The 24,091-nt window shown below is 47.7% G+C and overlaps 2 protein-coding genes across 4 annotated transcripts in view; one reads left to right on the forward strand and one right to left on the reverse strand.

Moving 5' to 3' along the window:
• Positions 1-7,515, reverse strand: part of LOC133341338 (CSC1-like protein 2) — a 92,233-nt gene extending 84,718 nt beyond the window's left edge. The window contains exon 1 of one of the 2 annotated variants that reach the window (XM_061549879.1): positions 7,367-7,515. The gene's annotated coding sequence lies outside the window, so the exon portion shown is untranslated. The remainder of the gene's footprint in view (positions 1-7,366) is intronic. The other variant, XM_061549880.1, reaches the window with a different exon arrangement.
• Positions 7,516-10,945: 3,430 nt separating this feature from the next.
• LOC133341341 (probable palmitoyltransferase ZDHHC24) lies at positions 10,946-18,900 on the forward strand. 2 transcript variants are annotated; one of them, XM_061549883.1, is made up of 3 exons: positions 10,946-11,073; positions 14,171-14,431; positions 16,774-18,900. In XM_061549883.1, the coding sequence occupies exons 2-3, from the start codon at positions 14,179-14,181 to the stop codon at positions 17,445-17,447; spliced, it is 927 nt and encodes a 308-aa protein (XP_061405867.1). In that variant the 5' UTR covers positions 10,946-11,073; positions 14,171-14,178; the 3' UTR covers positions 17,448-18,900. The 2 variants fall into 2 exon arrangements, with proteins under 2 accessions (XP_061405867.1, XP_061405869.1); XM_061549885.1 differs by having other exon boundaries at positions 11,001-11,083.
• Positions 18,901-24,091: the final 5,191 nt, after the last annotated feature.

Raw genomic sequence — 24,091 nt, forward strand, 5'->3', positions numbered from 1 at the left:
GTTCCATTTCTATATCTACCCTGTCACTACTTGCTCAAGCAGTGGGCCTCCACTCGAGGAAGCTCAAGGGAGAGCCCCTAGAAGCAGGATGTTTAGGCCGACTTTTCCACGACGTCTGGTAAAAGATTTGGCGTGCACACACACACTTTACCCCACCACCCACGACCTGCCGATCAACCCGCTCTGTAGTGGAGCCACTTATACCGCTGGCTGGATCGAGGCAGCGGTGTGGCGGTGGGGAGGGCGGGCGAAGCAACCGTTGTTTCAATTGCCGCGCCGGGAGGTTGGATCGAACCGGCGACCTTTAGATTGCAAGTCGGGCATGCTAACCGTCGTCACACCACCACGGCAGCATCTCGCACTGGAATGACCCCTCGCCAGTTGACCCTGCCCCGGTTGGGCCTAAACGGCGTGCAACGGGGATCGTTTCCCCGGCAGGTGTAAAAGACAAACCCGTTACTTATTCATCGCCCCTGTGTCGACGCACGAGGCGGGCACGAGTGGACTCAGCCGCTTGGATAATGCGGCGAATTGACAATGGGCAAGAGCGCGGGGGACAGCCGGCGACACAAAAGGAAAAGCACAAAACAACACGGGAGCGGTGCAAACGTGCGTACAGTTCGCACTGTTGTGTTCGCCACTGCGGGCCACAACTAAAATAGAAAGAGCAACGTGCACAGGTGCGCTCACAAACAGCAGGACGGCGCAACTCCCAACGTGCTGCCCCCGTTTGTGAGCGCACCGTTCTTTGTGCGTTGGTTTTTTTATATTTTGTTTTCAGCCATCATGCAATTTCCTGTTTTTATGTTTTTTTCCCTTCATTTTTACAGTGACGTGATGGGTTCGACTCAAAATAATAACACTACTACTACTGGGTTTACATCCAGGACTGCCTCGCCGAGTGTCAACGCTCTTGTTCAGGAGGCTTCCGTCACATCAGGATGTTTTGCCAACACCACCGATGTATGAATGTTGAACTTCTTTCGCACCGTACAGAGCCGATCGTGCTAATCGGAGCTGCGAGATTATCGGACGTTGTGTACATGTGTACATGTACGGCCCTTGTGTCAATCCACTGCTGGATCAGGGCCCTTAGACTGGCAAGTTGCTCTTCGTACAGCCTTACGCAAGAGAGTATGCGAATGGACACGATTTAATTCTGGCCATGTGTTGGCTTGCAAACATATCCACGAATGGCTTGCCAAATTGCCTGCACTTCAGCGGCTATGTGGCCTCATTTTAATATTCAGATGATTTTCAAAAGCCAGGTGAGTGCCCCGTCACCGAGCGTGCGACGTGTCATTTGTTTATTTGATTATTTACACTGTGCTCTTTACGGGAAAACTGCAAAGCACAGATTACACGGGTCAAATGCAGTGGCCGATTAAGCTAGTGCGGGGGCCTGTAGCATATGTTATAAAGGGGCCCTAAATAAAATAAAACCCCGTAAATATTAAAACACTATTTTTTATTTGCATAGTAAAGTAATTGTATTTTTTCATTTGCTATACAGCCAGATAATACGACAAATCGCGAACTTTAAATACCCAGTCGTTCATAAAAGTTGAAGGCGGTAGAGTACTATAGTAACAGAGCAAGTGCAGAATCACTGAACCGGAATTGATAGCTTGAACGTATTTAGCGCGGGGCCCTTGAAAGTGCAGGGACCGTCGTAGATGCTACTTGTGCTACTAGGATAATCCGGCACTACCTACCACTACCCCCTACCACTACGCCAATCACGACCCCTATCACCCCTATCACTACTCCTACCACTACCCCAACCACCTATCACTACCCCCATCACTAACCCAACTCCTATTACTACTCCCCATCACTAACCCAACTCCTATCACTACTCCCCATCACTAACCCAACCCCTATCACTACTCCCCATCACTAACCCAACCCCTATCACTACTCCCCATCACTAACCCAACCCCTATCATTACTCCCCATCACTAACCCAACCCCTATCACTACTCCCTATCACTAACCCAACCCCTATCACTACTCCCCATCACTAACCCAACCTCTATCACTACCACTACGCCCATCACTACCCCAACCCCTATCGGTCACTGGGGGGGTTTGTGCGATCACATTTCAGCACGAACATGACTGCGGGGTGGCGAAGGGAGTTAGGGCCACGACCAGTTCAGATATCACCGACGTGAGCCGTGGGCGGGAATCGAACTCGGGTTGCCAACATCACAAGCCAGTGCTATAAATGCAGGGTTGCTGTTCCGCGTAGCAGATAACAGTGACCTAATTATTTAATTTTCCTCTTTTTTTATTTTACTACCAGGTAAGGCCCACTATACTATACGGCTCTTTTTCAGAAGCGACCTGGCCACAAATGATTGCTCAATGAAGCGGCTTATCACGTGGACATTTTATAGCTGCCAAATACTTCAAATTAATGTTTCTCAAGCGTTCCAGACGACCACAGAAGCGCATCTGAAAGGGAGCGATGCAGTGACCATCATTGTTTGATAGTTAGCCAAAAGCCGCTGCGAGGATGACCGGAGTTTGCGGGATGGTTTATGCTCCTTGATGAGATCAGCAAAGTATTGTGGTTTATTTGTGGCAAGCACTTCGTGTGTAACGAGTGAATCACAATTCCTAACCGGTGTTACCGCTGCTACCACATCCATCATCATAGCAAATCAAATGACATAGATGTAATCACCGAACAGCCCATTCAACAAATTATTCTGTGGATACTTCAATGACTTCACTTTGTAAACCGGTAGCGGCTACTGCCCACTCTCTATTGGTTTTATTGTCACACTACGCAACCATTTACATCAAGCAAGAGAGGAAATGTCAACTAACACGGTGACTCCCCACGGTGACCCGGCTCCATCCCATAATCAACAGGGATTTGACCAAACATCCCGAATGTAGCTGGACCCTCCTGGCAATGAGTTGGGAATCTACTACGTAGATTTTTACAATTGTTCTGCGTAGCTGTCCGATGTGTTTCCCGGTTGTAGCGCGTGCTGTTCGGCACGACGTCCGACGTTTCCCGCTTCACGTGCTGGGAGATTCGTCAATAAAGAACCTCTGCAATAACTATTTCCTGCTAAAAATCACAGAAAAAAAGTGTGACATCACACCGAACAACACGAGGTACAACCCGTAAGCGCAAAGGAGAGTTTGGCTTGGGGACCAGCAATGTTTGCCATGAAGAAAAAGTGACAAAAGGTACTTCCATCCCACCGGCAACTTGTGTACATGTGGCCGTGTGGACGAGATAACTTTTAAACTTTCCACAAACCACAGCACTTGAGTTTCCCTCACCCCCCAATCTTTTTATACACCACTCAGGTTGGCTGCCAACTCCAACAAGAACAAAAGCCAGAATTTTTCTGGACGATGTCGCTTCTCGTGCTGGCCTGAATTATAGGTCAGAATTTGGGCCAAGTACAAACGCGTCACCAGACATGTTACACTCAGAAAATATTGTAGATGGCCGAAGCATTTGACATTACATTCCAGGATGGTGACCTGCCCAACCCAGCTGATAATGACTCGAGTAGCTCAGAAAATCATGGCATGACCAGAATGTAACCGACTCAAGTTGTCCCTCAAATTGAGTTCACAGAGAAAATGCGGGTGGATATCGAGTACATGCGATTAGGGGCGGTGACACGGCCCATCGGTGCCACATTTGCCGCACCTTGCAGAGGTTCATGGTTCGAATCCAGTGTTCGCCCTGGTTAATACTCTACGTGTAAACCATGGCGTCGGTGTCCAAATGTGCCAAATTCGAAAATTGCCCGCACAATTACTCGATTGGGGTTACACAAGGCAATCTTTGCCCCTCTACTGGCAGACTAATGACCCAGGTCCCTCTCGCAAACGAGACTAACCTCGTCTCTCGAGTTCTCGCCTGGTTAAATAAACGTAAACTTGAAATTGGCTTTTCATGAAAACCACATAATAGAACGTTATTCCTGCGACTACTTTGTAATTTTAGTCATTAATTACCAAAACCCAGCCCCTGAAAGGGATATATTAAATGCCCAACTATCTATAGTTGAACCCAGTTGGATGTGCACTGAGGACAATTATTAGAAAATTATTCGAGCACTAATTTCAGCAGAAATTTACCAAAGCTGATCAACTACAAATGAGAACTGCAAACTATAGTACCGACCATTGTGTGCAGGTTTCTCTTGAAGTTAAATCCATCTTAATAGCCTCTTGCCCGACTATAAAAGAGGGGCGTTCCATGGAAAACAACAACGTTAATAATTCACTCACTTCATCCACTTAGTAATAATCCACCTACTCTCAAAATAACTCTCCTGCTCGATGTGGACAATTACATTTTGTGGAACATCGTTTTTTTCTCCTGTAAACTCCGCAAAATGACGCGGCTATTTTAACATACACTTTTTTCAGAACATTTTTTACGACTGCCATTCAACTGTCAATCAGGTCATCCTTAAGAAATTGATAGTCACTCTAAGTGGGCTCTCACTTGATTACACTTCTGCAAATTACTACCGATTGATTAAACAAATGCAGGTCTATCTATTATATGATGTGCTGTGAATGAGGGCCAATGCCCGAAACGTCACCTATTATTGTTCTTATATCATGGGACCTCCTTTGCCAGTACCAAAATATTAGAATAGGCTTTCCCCTTTTTTCTGGCAAAAAAACAAGTGTTAAGATGTTAAAACACCAAACTGAAACCTTTTACAAGGAATCATGTCTGCATTAACCACAATACTTGTGGTCAGAATGCAAACAAAAAACACTCTGATAAAATATGCATTGTCTTTGAAACTGATTGGTCCCCACCAGAGACAGCTTTCTTTTGAGCCTCGTCTCAAACGGTGTTAGGCCAGAGGACGCCAAAAGGCGTACAGCACAAAGACAATGCCACAATCAGAGTAATGAGAGCTCAGGGTGAGCATCTACATCATGGGACCTCCTTTGCCAGTACCAAAATATGAGAATAGATTTTCCTAATCTCTGATGTGGACCAATCAGTTTCAAAGACAATGCATATATTATCAGAATATGTTTTTTTTTTCATCCTGACTACAAGTATTGTGGTTAATGCAGACATGATTCCTTGTAAAAGGTTTTAGTTTGGTGTTTTAACATCTTAACAACTGTTTTGTTGCCAGAAAAAAAGGGGAAAACCTATTCTCATATTTTGGTACTGGCAAAGGAGGTCCCATGATGTAGCTGCTCACCCCGAGCTCTCATTACTCTGATAGTGGCATTGTCTTTGTGCTGTGCACCTTTTAGCGTCCTCTGGTCTAACACCGTTTTGAGACTAGGCTCAAAAGACAGCTGTCTCTGGTGGGGAACCAATCAGTTTCAAAGACAATGCATATATTATCAGAATATGTTTTTTTTTTCATCCTGACTACAAGTATTGTGGTTAATGCAGACATGATTCCTTGTAAAAGGTTTTAGTTTGGTGTTTTAACATCTTAACAACTGTTTTGTTGCCAGAAAAAAAGGGGAAAACCTATTCTCATATTTTGGTACTGGCAAAGGAGGTCCCATGATGTAGCTGCTCACCCCGAGCTCTCATTACTCTGATAGTGGCATTGTCTTTGTGCTGTGCACCTTTTAGCGTCCTCTGGTCTAACACCGTTTTGAGACTAGGCTCAAAAGACAGCTGTCTCTGGTGGGGACCAATCAGTTTCAAAGACAATGCATATATTATCAGAGTATGTTTTTTATTGCATTCTGACCACAAGTATTGTGGCTAATGCAGACATGATTCCTTGTAAAAGGTTTCAGTTTGGTGTTTCAACATCTCAACACCTGTTTTGTTGCCAGAAAAAAGGGGGAAACCCCATTCTCAAATGCAGGCCTCTCTATAAAGCCTGGTTAAACCAGAATCCCCCTTGAAAAAGTACACCGCTGCTCTCAATGAGCTCTTCTTACCCGAACACAACGCTCATCAATCTACCTTTATTATCATCATAGTTGACGGTAAAATGTGTTTGTTGATATTTAAATTTCACTCAAAAGTTATTGTAATTCGGACAACCATGGGAATTTCAGCAGGGCCTTACCAAAGCCAACAGTGCAAATGTGGACGTTAAAGACCTACCAAATTTTACAGGAAAATACTGTAAATCGATCTTTTATTGCGTTTTGGGAGGAGGATTAATGATCAGCAAATGCGTTGAGCCACTCGCCATCTCCACTCCAACCAACCTCTCCACCCATACTCTCCGCGATTATAAGACGCACTTTTTTCAACCCCCCCCCCCCCCCCTGGATTTTACAATCGAAACTTTTAGGGAGTGCGTCTTATAATCCGGTAGTTGTGCGCGTGTTGTCGGGTGGTTAAAGAGTTGATGAAGGATATAACCTTTGACACGCGCCGCAAGTTTTCGGGGGTGCGTCTTGTACACTTGGGGACATTCACAGAGGCAATAACGGCGGCGTTTGTGACAATAAATAAAACCTTAATTCTGGGGCCGGTCTCAGGGGTAAAAAAAAAAAATCTAAAGTTGCTGATCCCCGGCTCTACGTTTAAGCCGCTTTAATATAAACACCGTGGCCTCCATCTCTCTCTCAACGGATTGTGCCACAATTAAAACCAAATCATTGTAATTAACTCATCAGCAGCAGCATAATCAGCTGTGGACAATCCACTGCTGGATGGAATCACCCCACACGTCTCATGATCACGCCGGACACCAAGCGAATTCACAACCCACCACCCGGCACACGCAACGCGCGCATGGATTCATTCACCGTTCCATCTCCACGCGAGACGTCCTCCCCACTCACCCACCACCACTCTCCGTGTCTTTATCTCGGTCTCTCCGTCGTCTCTCGGGACACACCGCCCCATAACCCCGCGGCAGTATTCACGTGGCACGACTAAATACCTTAACAATAGCAAAGCAACGTAACTTTCACCCCCAGCAAAGGGGAAGAAGAAGCCTTGGACCAAAATTCAACCCCAAATGCGCGCAGACATTTCAAGAGACACTCAAAAAAAAAGAAACGGAAAACTACCGGCGCGGTCTGTTGAGTAACTTTTAAAAAAGGAATACATTTAACAAAAAATATATAATTATTTAAATAAAATCAGCGCATTGCACGGACAACGATTCGTCGCGACGTTCATGAGTTGTCGGCACCACACGGGATGGGGGTGGTGGGCAATGTGTTGGCGTCTGTGCGTGCCAATGGGAGACAACAAAAACCACAACCACAGCAGTCGCCACGGAACGAGAGAGGACAGAGCTCCACTCAGCCCCGTGAATGTCTGCGGAACGCTGCGTGCGTGCGTTACGGGGTGTTAATTACACATTTAGCTGCGTGTGTGTGTGTGCGTGTTAATTGCGCGTCTGGTGTGGAACCGTACCTTTGATTAACAATACAATAGCCGGGCACTGCGATCTTTCCTCGGATCTCTCTTTTCTCCCTCCCTCTCGCTTGTGACCGAACCGCAGGACTCAGCCGCAATACGCCCTGCGTCACTTCAACCACGTGGCTCCCCGGGCGCTGCCGGCTTCCGTGCGTACGTCCAGAGTGCCCCTTTGGGTCCCACCGTCCATCACCACGCAGCCTCCCAACCTCCTCTCAATCCCCCCCCCACACTCCACGCTCCGCCCACGGGTTGACGGCCCCCACCGAGCCGAGCGACTGTTGACAAATCGGCAACGTTGAGCGGTTGTACGTCGTGATACCCCCCCAGGGTCACCCATCCACAGAGAAGTTATTTGGTGATGCCGCGTTGGCATTGTTGCACAAGCAGGAATGTACAACAACAACACGCATCGTCAACACGTTCGTCAAGAACAAAGATATAACAATAGGTTTTCACCTTTTTTATGGCGACAAATTAGGTGTTAAGATGTTAAAACGCCAAACTGAAACCTTTTGCAAGGAATCATGTCTGCATTAATCGCAATGCTTGTGGTCAGAATCGAAACAAAAAACACACTCTGATAATTTATGCATTGGCTTTGAAAGTGATTGGTCCACACCAGAGACAGCTTTCTTTTGAGCCTGGTCTCAAAAAGGTGTTAGACTAGAGGACACCAAAAGACGTACACAGCACAAAGACAACGCACTATCAGAGTAATGGTGATGTTAAAACACCAAACTGACTACAAGTATTGTGATTAATGCACACATAATTCCTCCTCAAAGGTTTCAGTTTGGTGTTTTAACGTCTTAACAGCTGTTTTGTTGCCAGAAAAAATGGGAAAACCTACATCATGGGACCTCCTTTGCCAGGACCAAAATATGGGAATAGGTTTTCCCCTTTTTTCTGGCAACATAACAAGTGTTAAGATGTTAAAACACCAAACTGACCACAAGTATTGTGCTTAATGTACACATGATTCCTTGTCAAAGGTTTCAGTTTGGTGTTTTAACATCTCACTTCAGCATTTTTTCTTGCTGTGGTTGTCCGACCTGATGACGATTGCTTGCGTTGCGATCGAAACGTCGTGATCTATTATTTTTCTACCTACGTGACTTTACCGAAAGAACTAACGAGTATTGATTCCTGCAGTCACGAAAGCTTCAAATCAATCCTAGCACCTGTTTTGTTGTCAGAAAAAAGGGAAAAACCTATTATCATATTTTGGTACTGGCAAAGGAGGTCCCTTGATGTAAATTCGTGAGAATTGTATCTTATTATGTTTTATTTTTATTATTTTATTATTTCCCTTCTACGTGACTTTACCGAAAGAACCAAGAATATGCATTGTCTTTGTGCTGTACGCCTTTTGGCGTCCTCTGGTCTAACACCGTTTTGAGACTAGGCTCGAAAGAAAGCTGTCTCTGGTGTGGACCAATCAGTATCAAAAACAATGCATATGGGGCCGTCCATAAATTACGTCACGCGATTTTGGACGATTTTTGACCCCCCCCCCCCTAGTCACACGGCGTCACAAAAAGTCAGACCTCCCCTCAAATCTGACGTCACAAAGCTCTGCCCCCCCCCCCAAAATAAAACATGCTTCAAATCGCTTTAAACTATTGTCATTGTAGTGCGTATTTAATGTGGTGCTGCACTCCGATGTGTTGTAGGAGAAAATACTTATTAAAAAGTACTATTTAATTAAGTAGAACGTGTTGTCTATATTTATTTAAAGTTACGCATTTTGATGTGACGTCACATTTCTTAACCCCCCCCCCCTCGTCACACATCGTCACAAATGTCTGACCCCCCCCCCCCTAGGTGCATGACGTCATTTATGGACTACCCCTATGCTAGCAGAGTATGTTTTTTGTTTGCATTCTGACCACAAGTATTGTGGTTAATGCAGACATTAATTCCTTGTAAAAGGTTTCAGTTTGGTGTTTTAACGTCTTAACACCTGTTTTGTTGCCAGAAAAAAATGGGAAAACCTATTATCATATTTTGGTACTGGCAAAGGAGGTCCCATGATATAAGAACAATAATAGGCGACGTTTCGGGCATTGGCCCTTATTCACAGCACATCATATAACTCACAAGCTGCGTAGTCTCCCTGCACACCAATCAATCCCTGGGTGAACTCAATGATGTGCTCTGAAAAAGGGCCATTGCCTGCAACGTCGGCTATTATATACACAGGATTATAAGGCAGTGTTATTGACTAATATGTTGAGTTTTCTTTTTGGGATATTAGCAGAACGCTACTGCTTGTCTCCATATATAAATAAAATGTTTCAGCCGATTGCATATTAGCTTTGCAGACAAATATTATGATACAGTATTTTTTTAAACAAGAAATCTCTGGACCGGGGCCCTATTTATGATTTCGAATCTGCATCCACTGTGCTTAACAAGCCTATTGCTTATTGATACGAGTCTGGAAAGCCGATAGGCTGATGGACTAAGACAATATTTAACGAATAAATGTGGAAACACAACAGAGTTTCGAGTTTCATGTTGATTTTGCTTAGACCAAGATTAGTCTTATTTGCCAGAGTGACCTGGGCAGCCAAAATGACAATAGCAAAATAAATAAAATAAAGTGCAGCTTTGACAGTCCAGCAATTAAATGGAAATCAGAACAAATACAAACACAAAAAGTCTATCACGTAAGGAATCCCAATTAATGGTAACATATGTTAAATCAAACCTAAAGATACATTTCCGAGGCGAATTACCTCCAGATCTATCACCGCACAAAGGTAAACTAAATAAGCATTAAACAGATATAGGTTTTCTGTTTTACCCATATGTAAACAAAAATGTGTTTCAACTGCTACACGGTGACATACAATTGAACCTGCAACCTCTGCGTTGCCTAATCAGGAGAGCCTCACCCAAGCTCAATATTTATTTTGGATCCCACTTTTTTGGGGATATTTGGCCAATTCCATAAACGAGCGTCTGGCTTCTCGTGGGAGGAAACCGGAGTGCTTGGAGAAAACCCAACACCCATACCAGGAGGGGGACGGTGGCGGTGATAACAGCCAAAGCTCCGCAAAGACGGATGCAAGAATCCACTCGTCGTGCTGCCGTCTACAGGCTCCCTCGCATTCCGGCAAAATGTCAAATTTCAGACCGCTCCTCTAGCTGGGTAGCATCACGGTGGGGGGCTGGACGGGGGAGCTGAGCCCCCCAACTCAGCATTGATTCAAGTTTAACATTGACTTTGTCATGCGCCCCTTTGAGGTTTTGTATGCGTCCCCCTCCACCATTCACTCCGATAAGCATGGTTGGCTCCGTGCGGTGCGAAAGAAGTTTAACATACATACATTTAAACAAGGTCACCTTGTGCAGCGTGGCTCTCTGAGCGCGGTCCACCAATCCCTCGCCTCTCACAAGCGCGCTGGATCGACAGGCGCGTTTGGCCATTGTTCATAATGTCAACCAACACCGACGTCCTTGCTCGAACTCCAGAAACAAAAAGCCAGGGCAGAGCGAGTGACACAGCAGTCATGACAACGGCGTGGTTGTTGGCACGCCAGTGTGTGTTACACTTAGTTCTTCACACGACAACTGAACGGGCGGCCGCATAGACACATCGCCACATCAGCCATCCACTCAACCAGCTCTTAACCGCAGGCCGGGAGTCAGACCCCGGGAGAAAGAGACACCTTCCAGACGACTCCTGTGGCAAGGTGAGTGCAGGTAGAGTTAATCGATGAAAACGAAGTTGTACACACGCCTCAATTCATTCATTCCTTCCTCGTTGTTATTTTATTACGGTCATCAGTAGCGCGACCACCTCGGCGGAAATCATCATCATCATTTAGTTTCTCATCAGCAACAGCGGTCTGATGTTATCCGGAACAGCAGCAGCAGCAGTAGTAGCGTCGCGTTAGTAGAAGCAATGATCATCATTATTAATTCAATATCAGCAGCAGGAGAAGCAGCAATCGTCATTATTAATTCATCTGCAAAAGCAATTATAATTATCGGAAGCGGGAGCAATCATCATGATACATTGTATCATCATTGCCCTTATTATGTTATCGATTTCGCCTGGTATACAGGAGGTCACGGGGTTCGATCCCAACCCCGACGCCTGTATATTTGGAGTTTGCAATTTTCTCCCCGTGGTCGCTTGGTTTTTTTTGGTCAGGTTTTCCGGTTTTTTCCTCCACACTTCGAAACACGATTTTAGAGTAGTTGGCTGCTATAAATTTCCACATGATAAGCCACTTCCTTGAGCTATCATTTTGTGGCCAGGTCGCTTGTAAAAAAAAGCTCTATAGCTCAGTGGGCCTTACCTGGTAAGATAAAAACTAGTTTCGTTTTTAGTTTAATTCATAACCATCACCACCGTGCATGCGTAAAATGAGAACTACCGAGTGAACGGAGAAAATCTAAAACGTGTGTGGTCGTGTTATTTAAGAATATACTGATGCCTGCCGTCATAGCAATGTAGAATTTCCACAACTTTGTGCTAATGCATCGGTGTCTTTTTGCATTTGCTACTTAAGAAAACACTCAACAATTGATCAGGGCAGAGTGAGTTTCCACGACGTGGTGGTTGCGTCATAGCAACGTGGAACCCAATCGGAGAAAAGCAGTCTGGCTGATGCTCAATCGACAAGGAAAACCCAGCAGTCGTCTGTTGAACAAGCTTGACCCTGCTGATGAAACCCAGAATGTCGAAACCGGTTCCGATATTGCTTTGCTTGAGCAATTGCTTCTGGATTCATCCTGGTCAGCTGGAGAGAGAATAGTCGCATAATAGGTTGATTATCTACATGCCTAGTGGTGCTGTCTTCGTGTACGTGGCCTGTCATCATCCAGCACTGTGGATACGATTGTCGGTGCATCGCACGAAGATTGTCAAAATCTCTTCCCGTGAGTGTCTAGGAGGTGCCCATACCCTGGCTCGCCAGGCGAAGGCAGTACGGCAAGTGGATGAATCGCCGTTATGTTGCCATCAGTGCGGGGGATAGAGTGTTGCCCCCTCTCGCGCGCGTGGGGTTTCTCCCATGGTGTAAAATAAACAACTCGCCATTAAATGGCTGAAAAACATTGTCAAATAAACACTCAATGTAGCAGAACGCTCCTGAAATCGAGTCCCACGACCCAGCGTGGCTTTCCTGGATACATCATGACATTACTGTATTATATATTTTACTGGGCTTACATCATTACTATTACTGGGAGGAACCACCTGGTTCCACCAGCCCACATGGGATTATTGTGTCCGTCCGTCGTGAATCCAAAAATGGGAGGGGTCGGACTGGGTGGGGAGGGGCTGGGTGGGGAGGGGAGGGTGGGGAGGGGCTGGGTGGAGAGTGGGAGGGGTGGGGCTGGGTGGGGAGGGGCTGGTCACCCCGTGGTGCCCTTATAAAACTCAACGTTTAACCTACTCACACCGGCTTGTGCCCGCCCTCACAGTCGGGCATATTTGCGGAATACACCGCGCCGCCGTTGACCCTGGCCATTGACCGAGCAACCCAACGTTCCTACCAGCTCCCTCCGCAGGAATGGGTTATAAGTATACTGTGGATATACACAACGGAATAGTGCGTAATACACTGCTTTGTACAAATGTGCCACGGAGACGCAGATCTTTGTCTTGATATGACACACAAAACAAAGACCCTCAGTATAGCCTTAACAGACTGTTGGGACAAGTACTGTTAGCGAGCAGCTATGAAGGCCGGCACAGCACACGAGGGGGTGGGTGGCCAGCACCACGCCCGGCCGCCTTTGTCTCCCCCAGTGGCGATAGTTTACACACCGCGCCAGGTACACATTTGAGGCTGAGTCGACCTAGGGGAGGCCCAGGACCAGTTCAGATAATCGTCACCGATGTTGACCATGAGCGGGAGCCGAACTCGAGCCGCCGGGTTCGTAGCGCGGCGCGCTAACCACTACACTACCGCTACCCCACCTGTGACAACAACAACAAGCGCCATTCGCCACTAAGTGGCGGTGACGTCACCACGGCGCTTGTGCCAGGCTAGGTTCATTTTCATTTCATTTTTTTCATTCATTTATTTGGTATAACCCTGTGAGCCATGCGGCTCTTGACTCGGGTGCAACCGCAACAAAAACATGAACAAGAAACATCTTAAAGTGACTACACGCAACAGAAAAATTCCAGAAAAAAACACCGCATTTCAACGCTGTGTGCAAAAAATCCCAGTGGGATGCAAGTCAAACAATAACAACCATGAGACAATTTAGATTAAAGTTATCAGTCTAACTCTGTACTACAACAAACAAATATGACTAAACCAAAACGTATTCGAAATCACCAAAATAAAGCTATAAAAGCAATGTAACAGTGATCATAGGAATTGTGATTCAAATTTAACAATAAACGATATACATAACATGTACGACCAAACTTTGCAGCCATAGATGGCTGCATGAGTCACTCCATAACAGCTGGAGTATCTTCTTGGTTCTTTCGGTAAAGTCACGTAGAAGGGAAATAATAAAATAATAAAAATTAAACATAATAAAATAAGCTGGAGTATCGGTAACAGAATCTAAAATTTCCAATACACCTTTAATGATCAGCACACTATAATCAAAACTCAAGACCATACTTTGCAGCGGTCATCCGGAATGATGCATTTGATTTCAGGTACACGTTGAGGCCACGTGATGTGTCGTACGCCCACCGGCAGGAGGTCACGAGACAGACCCAGCAAGGTACCACGGGTCACCTGACTGAGATGACTGACCGATGCACCACCGTTGCCCCCCCCCCCTCCTGTGACACACACGCACACAACGCAGCTCGAGTCATGTCGAAGCGGAGCTGGGTCGGAACGATGCTCGGCTCGGCGGCGTCCCCACGTGTGCGCCGACTCGCCAACACGTGCGCGTCCGCCTACTTCGTGGTGTCGTCCTCGTCGCTGGCGTTGCTCACGCTCCTCCTCACGGTGCCGCACAACTGGAGCGGGCCCCTCCGCGTGGCTCTCACCGCCGTCGGCCTCTACATGTGGCTCAACGTGGTCGCCAATTACGCGCTCTGCGCATTGAGGGGAGCCCCCGCAGGTGTGCTGCTGTGCACGTGCGTCTGTGTGTGTGTGTGTAGAGTGTGTGTCTGTGTGTGTGTAGAGTGTGTGTCTGTGTGTGTGTAGAGTGTGTGGCTGTGTGTGTGTAGAGAGTGTGTCTGTGTGTGTGTAGAGTGTGTGTCTGTGTGTGTGTAGAGTGTGTGTCTGTGTGTGTAGAGTGTGTGCGTCTGCGTGTGTAGAGTGTGTGTCTGTGTGTGTGTAGAGTGTGTGTCTGTGTGTGTAGAGTGTGTGTCTGTGTGTGTAGAGTGTGTTTGTGTGTAGAGTGTGTGTCTGTGTGTGTAGAGTGTGTGTGTCTGTGTGTGTAGAGTGTGTGTCTGTGTGTGTAGAGTGTGTGTGTCCGTGTGTGTAGAGTGTGTGTCTGTGTGTGTAGAGTGTGTGTAGAGTGTGCGTCTGTGTGTAGAGTGTGTGTAGAGTGTGTGTCTGTGTGTGTAGAGTGTGCGGGGAGCGGTAGTGTAGCGGGTAGCGTGCTGCACTACGAACCCGGGTTCGATTCCCACTCACGGCCAACAACAGGTGGCGATTATCTCGAATTGGTCCTGGGCCTCCCCTAGGTCGACTCAGCCTCAAATGAGTACCTGGTGCGGAGTGTAAACATCGCCAAAGAGCGAGACAAAGGCGGCCGGCCGTGGTGCTGCACCCCCCCCCCCCCCCCCGTGTGCCGTGTCACAAACAGCCTTTGCCACGAGTGTGTTTATGGCTATATGGCTATATGGGAGGGATCTTTGTTTTGTAGTTGTGTGTAAGCGGCGTGATTGGGTGGGGAGAAGGGAGAGGATGGGGAGGGATAATTGATTGGATAAGGGAGTACGGTACTTGGAGAGCAATGGGAAGGAGGTAGAGATGACGGAGGAGTTCCAGGATGGAGGTTGAGGAGATGGATATGGAGGGAGCTGGAGGCAGCCAGAATGAACTGGGGTAGATGGATGAGATCGAGGGAGATCATTGAATGTGGGCGTAGATGGAGGGTACCTGGACGGAGGTGGAGATGCAGGGAGGTTGAGATGGAGGATATATAGTACATGAAGGAAAATGGAGAACGGTCGAGGGAGATAAGGGGTGAGGGTGGAGGAAAAAATATGGGATGAAGGAGATGGAGAGCGGTAGAAAAATATGAAGCGAGCCAGAGATGATACAGAAAGCTTTGAGATGATGGGGACAATAAGGAACTGGGGGGGACCTGCAGGGAGATGATCAGCGGTGGAGCTGGACAGATGGCATTGTGGGAGCTGAGAAGATATGGTGGATGTGGAAAACAGGAGTTATCTGGGAGGCGCTGGAAGTGTCTGGAGAAATCCATCGCTCGAGGTTGCTCGAACCTGGAGGCGCCGCGGTGGTGAGATGTTAACTACCTCGCCTGGTATACAGGAGGTTGTGGGTGCGATCCCGACCCTGATGCCTATATGTTTGGAGTTTTTGCACGTTCTCCCGTGGTGGCGTGAATTTTTCTTGGGGTCCTCCAGTTTTTCCCTCCACATTTAGAATCAAAATTATTTTGGAATATTTGAGTGCTTTACATTTCCACGTGATAAGCCACTTCGTTGAGCTATCATTTGTGGCCAGGTCGTTTCTGAAAAAGAGGGATATAGCTCAGTGGGCCTTACCTGGTAAAATAAAAAAATTGTGAGTTGGGTCGAACTGTATAGTTAGAAACTGGTGGAGGTGTAGGAGGTTGCTGGTGGCATTAGACAGAGCTGAAGGGAGCTGGAATTACGACAGCTGACACGAGGTGCAATAATCTGTCTTCAAGCTCACTAGGGTTGCTGGCTGGATCGCACTTAGGGCCATATAATAATCAAGCAGCAGCACCACCAATGAGATCACCGTTTAAACCCATTGTTCTATCGACACTGACTTCGTAACTCATTGACATCGACACCTCGACACCAACACGGCTTTTTACACTCTAATCGCCACAGTGTACGTGTCACAGAGAGCAACCCTGGAAGATGACACTGCAGAAGTAGTTCTCAGTTTAACACGTAGGCTTTTACGACCAATATTATCCATAATACAGTTTTTTTGGGTTAGTTCTCATGTCTTTCCAATAGGGATCTGTATCAACAAAAGTAGTATGATTTTATATGACCTGCAAAGAGTGTTCGTCGCATGACAAAAACTAAAATGGAAATACTCGTCATGTTAGAATAACCACATTTAAGTGAACAGCGAATAATAATCATTTTAAAGTAGTTTGTAACCGGGCAGAGGCCATAAACTAGCAACAATCTGTCGAGGTTGGGGGGTGTTCCAGGTAAATTGGTCATTGGTTCACGTCTCAACGCAACCTTTTTTTTAAATGATGATTATTTCTAATGACCACAGCACCTCCAGCATCAGAGCGAGGTCACCACCACCAGCACAACCGCCACGAGCACCTCCTGGAGATCACCGGCGACCACGACGGAGGGGACGAGGCCCGCCCGATGTGCGTGCCGTGCGGCCGCCCCGTGCCCCCGCGGGCCCACCACTGCTCCGTGTGCAACGCGTGCATCCTCAAGCGCGACCACCACTGCTTCTTCGTGGGCCGCTGCGTGGGCCACAGCAACCAGCGCAACTTCATCGTCCTGCTCTTCTGGACCGCGTGGGGCAACGCGTTCATCCTCGCCAATCTCCTGGCCTACATGAGCGACGTGCTGCCTGGCCCGCTGCTGTCCCGGCAGGGCCTGCGCTACCTGCTGCCCCTGGCCACGGTGCAGGCGGCCACGGGTGACATGGACCTGGTGGCCTACGCGCTCACGTTGGCCGCGCACCTCTCGCTGGGCAAATGCCTGGGCTGCGCGGCAATGTACGCGTGGCACTTCACGATCGCGGGAGAGGGGCAGACGTCGTACGAGGCCATTCACGAGATGCGCGACTACGACTGCGGGCTGTTTGTCAATCTGCGCCAAGTGTTCGGCAACTACTGGGCGCTCAACTACCTGCTGCCGATGCCCACGGCGATACCGGGCGACGGGCGCAGCTGGGAGAGGCCCTCTAAGTACGACAAGGGGCTGTAGAAGAGACGGGGGGCGGTTATAACCTTCATCAAAACATGCGTACATGCGATGTTCGCGCCACTCTTAGAGCACAAGGCTATCGCGAAGGGTATCACGAAGGGAGTGCTACGTTTCACAGGCACACTCTGCAGGAGTTTCACAGTCGGGGGCGGGGCGGGCGATGTTTGCTATGTTATCAAATTGCGTGCGGGTAATTTTTCAAATTTCCCAACTGTGAACTGTGACCACGCAAGCACGGATGGCCCACTCTTTTTCTTTGGTTTTTCCGGTAAAGAGTATGAATCCTTGCAGTCACGAAAGCTTCAAATCTAGAATTAAGGCCCACTCTTTTTTTTTACTTCACGGAATTTTTTACGTCCAATGCAAATCGGGAAAGCATAGCATTTATGGCCAATACACCCGCAGTATTCACCAGGGCGGCCACGCCTCTCGTACCGCAAACCTCTCCGTAACAAGCAGGAGATGCGCAATCGATCGGCCCTGCCACCGCCCCGCAAGTCCGTGCGCGATTATGTGGCGACTTGAATCTGATAGGACACCGGTAAAGGTGGCCCACACACCGGTAACGATGGCTCACCGCCCAGGTGACTGCGGCGAGACGCAACGACTGGAGTCCGGGAACGCTTGTGGCCCGAGGCATAATGCTGTTTAGTTGTCCCGTTCATTTATGATGGAAATTGAAAACTACGGGTTGTTATGCATCTACAAGACAAAAAACTGTCTTGTAGATACGTACCAAGGCAGTCGGCACCATGATTTAGGGCACGATTTGTGACATTTAATTCATGAGAAGAAAAAATACATTTTAAAGTTATGGACAAGTGTCATTGTAGCGTCACTGCAGCGACAGACTTGATTGTATGGGGAGTGACGTTGCAGGCATGAAGTAATATCGCAGCACCTACCTTCAACGTATTCCACCCCCCCTCCATCCCCACCTATCTCATGAACGAAGCCTCAAACCCTCGCCACACATTCTGGGACCCGCAGCCGAGGTAAAAAAAATCCACGAAATAAGAGTCGCGTGCATTGCACGGTATCTTTATTTCACGTTTCAGGAAGGTGGGCGTGTGCTGCTGCCTTTTTGTTTGCATGTTCATCACAAGTACTGTGTGCGGTTAATGCAAAATATTCCTATTTGGTGCTTGAACATCTTAACACCTGTTTTAGTGCCCTAAATGGTCAAACCTATGCTTATATTTAGATCGTGGCAAGAAAGGTCTCATGATGCAGCTGCTCAGCCCGAGCTATAAATGCCCTGATAGTGGCATTGTCTTGGTGGCGTTCTGTGGTCTAACACTGTTCGAGACGAGGTCCTAAACAAGGATGTCTCTGGTGTGGACCAATCATTTCCAAAGACAATGCATATACTACGAGAGCATGTTTTACTGGTAGGAACCTCCTGGTTACACCAGCCCACAGGGGATTATTGTGTCCGTCCGTTGTGCATCCAAAAATGGGAGGGGTGGGGCTGGGTGGAGAAGGGAGGGTGGGGAGGGGCTGGGTGGGGAGGGTGGGGCTGGGGAGGGTGGGGCTGGGTAGGGGGTGGGAAGGGTGGGGCTGGGAGGGGTGGGGCTGGGTGGGAAGGGTGGGGCTGGGTGGGGAGGGGCTGGTCACCCCGTGGTGCCCTTATAAAACTCAACGTTTAACCTACTCACGCCGGCTTGTGCCCGCCCTCACAGTCGGGCATATTTGCGGAATACACCACGCCGCCGTTGACCCTGGCCATTGACCGAGCAACCCAACGTTCCTACTAGCTCCCTCCGCAAGAATGTGTTTGTTTGCATGTTCACAAGTACGTGTGGTTAATGCAGACATAATTCCTTGCAAAAGGTTTATTAACACGTGTTTTATCGACAGAAAGGGTAAAACATTCTTACACTTTGATACTGGCAATAAAGGCCCCATGTTGTGCTGTGTAAATTAGTGATTGCTTTTGTTTGGCTGTAACGGGGTGGGTGATTGGGAAGGCGTTGATACCTGTGAATGGTTGATTGGGTGGTGATATGGGGGGGGGGGGGGGGGGCACGGGTTTGTAATAAGGCAGTGAGGGGGAGATGATTTGGAGGGGTTATAACTATGGAGGGGTAGCGAACACAAGGGTGGAGGGGGGGATTTGGATTTTGAGGGAAGAGGGCGAGCAGCGGTTTGAAGGAGCAAGCACTTTATTTGCAGATGGGGTGAAAAGATGAATCGTTGTGGTTTTAAAGGACATCTTGAGTTAAGCGTTCACACACACACACCAACTTTCACCGACGTAGTCAGCCGGTTCTTGTATTGTTTTAGTCACTGGTGGCTAACACGCGTAAAGAAATAGGAAGATGAGATTTCGTGGATTTTACACACGCGTTTATTAGAATCAGTTTTGATAGCGACTTGGTATGCTGTGGGCAGCGACAGCATACCAAGTCAATATCGGTCCTCCGCCCGCACCTCTGATTCGCACGGCTGGCTAGGTACGGTGCGAAAGACGTTCCCAACACACGTAAGCGCACTGCACGACAACCCCCAGAGGTTAGGACTTCCATGCTCTGCCATGGCTACTAACAACAAGTGTCGAGTGACATCCGAACCAGTGCTGCCGCACTACCGAACCGCGTGGTGAAGGTACAACCAGAGGTCGCAACCGGGTACCCGATACCCGTACCCTACCCGATACCCGGCTGCCCGTACCCGGCCGGGTACGGGCAGCCGTTTGCGACCCTGGTGCGGCCGGGTACGGGTAGGCCGTGAGTCACTGGTGAGTAACTGTTTGTCACTCATTTCCCAACGTCTTGTCTCTTCTCACAATTCAAGTTCCTAGAATCAACCCACCCGCACCTGCAACATGGCTTCGTCCCAGAGGTCGCAATCAGGTACCCGATACCCGTACCCTACCTGTACCCTGGTGCGGCCGGGTACGGGTAAGGAATCAAAACCCGTTTGCGACCTCTGGGTACAACCCAGGAACCCCCCCCCCCCCCCCAACAACACCCCCCCCCCCACCCCGTGACCAACATAGGGAAGCGTTCATACAACTGTGGGTTCAAAGGCTGTTAATTATTTTTTTACATTTATATTATCTTGCCGGGTGTATCGAGCACTCACTATACACCACTGTCCACGGATCAGCTCGTCATTGACCACTGACCCGTTTGGTAGAATGCACGCGCACACAAAAAAACCATGGATAGCTGACCATTGCAATGCCTTTAATTAATGGGCCATAAGTCAAAGTTTTCACAACACACACAAGATGCCAAGTATGATGTGGCCTAACATGTTGACAGCACTGGCACAAGATTGTGGTGTTTGCTTATTACTAGTGATCGTTTTCACATTCCGACTGAATTCCCTAGTACTTAATCCACAGTGTCATCGCAAGCTTATGCACACATGTGTGTGTGTGTGTGCGCGTCTAATTCTCATCGATAGGTAAACGCGTGTTTGACTTTATGTATACACCGCATTGCGTGAGCAATAAATAGCTTATTTAAAGAATATAAGAGAACTTGCCAGAGCCTCATTTATACGCATGACCTGCTGACACGTGTGCATTTGAACGCATCGATAACGGCTACCGATTTTAAAAGCGACGTCGCACGGCAGCCTTTGAAATGAAGAAGAAAAAACCCCGACAATTTGGTCTTCTTTGTGATTGAGAAGTTTCCAGGAGACACTCAACATCCCACGCTTTTCACCACAACAACCGCCGAAACTTGTTAGGGGCCGTCCATAAATGACGTCACGCACCTAGGGGGGGGGGTCAGACATTTGTGACAATGTGTGACGAGGGGGGGGGGGGGGTGAGAAATGTGACGTCACATCAAAATGCGCAACTTTAAATAAATATAGACAACACGTTCTACTTAATTAAATAGACTTTTTAATAAATGTTTTCTCCTACAACATCAGAGTGCAGCGGCACATTAAATACGCACTACAATGACAATAGTTTAAAGCGATTTGAAGCATGTTTTATTTTTTGGGGGGGGGGCAGAGCTTTGTGACGTCATATTTAAGAGGGGGGGTCTGACTTTTTGACGCCGTGTGACGAGGGGGGTCAAAAATCGTCCAAAATCGCGTGACGTCATTTATGGACGGCCCCTTAAGTCAAATGTAAGGAATATTGAATGCATGATAATCATAAGCCTGAAACGCAGGGTCGGATTTAGGGTTGGGGGTGGTGGGGGTGGTGGGGGTGGTGGGGGTGGTGGGGGTGGGGTAACTCATGGGACAATTATTCAGGGCCCAAAGCTCCAGTGGACATATGGGGGGAAATATATAAATTATTTTCATTATTAACAAGTATAACCCGTAAAAACAAAGTTTTTCACTCTAAATCCTTTATATGCGTGGCGGCTAGAGTCCTCTCGTCCTCTGGCTTGAGATGGCTTCCACCTATGGGTCAGATGATTGTCTGCAGTATTAAACAATTGGTAATTAAATATTTAATTTGTTTTCCCTAAACAGTGTAAAATTTTGGAAAAAAAATTCACGAACATTAATTGTCTCGCACAACGAGTCTGTGTGCAAAATGTCAGCTCGATTGGATCAAGGTAAGTGGGTTAAAAAACGACCGAAAGGTTTGCACGGTCGTAAGCAAGCAAGCAAGCAAGTGAACTTAATATAAAGGATTTAAAAATAGTACTGTTTATTCACATTATCGTTTAGTTTCATTATTTATAATACTTTGTTTATACGTTTAAGTGTAATAGGCATTTATGTGGATTATTACGGTAGCATGAATCAAACCGTTGCTCATGGCATACTTTTAGATGGTAACCTACGTATCCTTTGTTTGCATTGGAGGGCGGCCCTGCCGCAAGGGTTGAACATTTCGTGCGCGTGTGCCCGCTGAGGGCACTTACTCCCTCCACCAGTGTGTGCAGGCCATTTCGGAAGGTCTTTGTCTTTGTAAGGGCAGGAAGAGGGGGAGGAGGTCTGCTCTGTTCTGGTTTCCCCCCCCAAGGGTCAAAGACATCGAAACACAGCGCCGTCTGGATGCGTTCTCGGCCGTCCAAGTTTCTTGCAAGACCCACCTCACTAGCTCGCATTGGCTAAGCCTCGTGCACTCTATTATCCCTTCTCTCCCTCTGGACTGGGAAAGAAAGGCACCGTTCCGCTTGAAGGCTTACAATGGTTCATTTTCTGTGACGGAACGACGATGCATCCACCCTTAAAGCCTTCTCCCAGCGTGTAACGCTGCTCATGTCGCCCAAACCTTCAGATTAAAAACACCCGGGGGGGGGGGGGGGGGGCTCAGCACCACCCCCTACGGTGGAGATGTTTTTAGAATAAATGCCACAGGAGGAACGCTGTGCGGCTTCCGCTGTCATACAGCGTGCGTCTTCGGCGATCCGGTCGCCACAATAATATCATGGCTACTTATAGTTCGTGGCCTTTTCACTTCAAAAGCCTGTAAGTGCTTGCGCGACTGAATGCCCTGCGATGAAAATTCATCGTTTTTTTTGTCATCTCTAAATGACGACCGCGAGTATCCCCCACACACGTACGTTCGTGTTCAATGAAACCGATTGGCTCAGAACCACGTGGGGGGAGGGGGGAAAGCAAACAACATTCATATTTTAGGCTCTGACATTCAGCGTATCAAACCTGATTGGGGGGGGGGAGACATGGCCAGAAGTTTCACATGGAGAGGAATACGTGACTCAGACAGAAAGGGGCCTCATCAGACTAATTTAATTGCCCTCGTTTCTCAAGTGAATTTCTTGCACGTGAATACACCCCCCCTCCCCACTCCATGTCAGATCTGTCCTCTATCAAACTGCAAATCATTCTCAGCAACCATCATTTCCTGTGGATCTCCATTAAAAAAACCCTCAATGTTAGGGGAATGAATAAGTGCCAGAGTTGCTGGCATGACTGGAATTGCAATTGGGTTAATTCCGGCCTCCAAGGCTTAATATCAGCTGGGTCCAGTCATCGACCTGGAAAAGCTCTGCACCTGGCATTCGACATCCAGCATACCTCTCGCTATGGCTGTGGATACTATGTCTACTCCAGGTCTACTATCGACCTGAGATATTCAGTGAGAAACTAAACCCATGTCAGTCTACCTCTGCCCTCTCCTCCTCCACCCACCCCACGAAGCCGCTAAGATTTTCCTCTGAGACTGCCGCCCATCGCTGCGACAGCCACTGCGTTTAAAGCGACATTCAATATTCGCACCTGACGCCTGCCCATAGTAGCGGCAATCTTCCTCCGCTTTAATTTCAAACGTCTCCTCAATTCACACGACGAACCGTCAGAGGCATCAGCACAGAATATTCTACCCCGCCCGTAACAACTTGAATAACGGAACTGCACACGCGTGACACTTTCAAGCTAAACATTTAGCAAATTGAAAAAGCAAACACCTTTATGTTAAGAATCAGATGGTTATCATGTTTATTCTTCGCCTTTTAACGTCTGATCCATCTGCCTTTTCAGCGACCCTCCCTATATGGCACAATGTCTACGCCTTTGAGTTTTCTGTCGGCTGATGATATTTAAAACGTTTGGGGAGGGGGGGGAAGAAAAACCCCAATAAATTCCCAGGAGGCGTCAATGGCTTTTTAAAGCCATCGGTAAAAAGGCAAAGCCCTGCAATTTTTTTGTGCTGTGCTCATGCCACTGTTGGCGGAAGACCCTCAAACTACCAG

Source organism: Lethenteron reissneri, chromosome 11, assembly GCF_015708825.2.
Source record: "Lethenteron reissneri isolate LAM-NWPU_2019-01 chromosome 11, ASM1570882v1, whole genome shotgun sequence".
NCBI classification, from domain to species: Eukaryota; Metazoa; Chordata; class Hyperoartia; order Petromyzontiformes; family Petromyzontidae; genus Lethenteron; species Lethenteron reissneri.

Bases quoted from the DNA above. Each gene is read 5' to 3' on its own strand.
- LOC133341341 (XM_061549883.1), top strand. From the start codon at position 14,179: ATGTCGAAGCGGAGCTGGGTCGGAACGATGCTCGGCTCGGCGGCGTCC. The intron at 14,432-16,773 runs GTGTGCTGCTGT...TAATGACCACAG, and splicing joins ATTGAGGGGAGCCCCCGCAG to CACCTCCAGCATCAGAGCGA.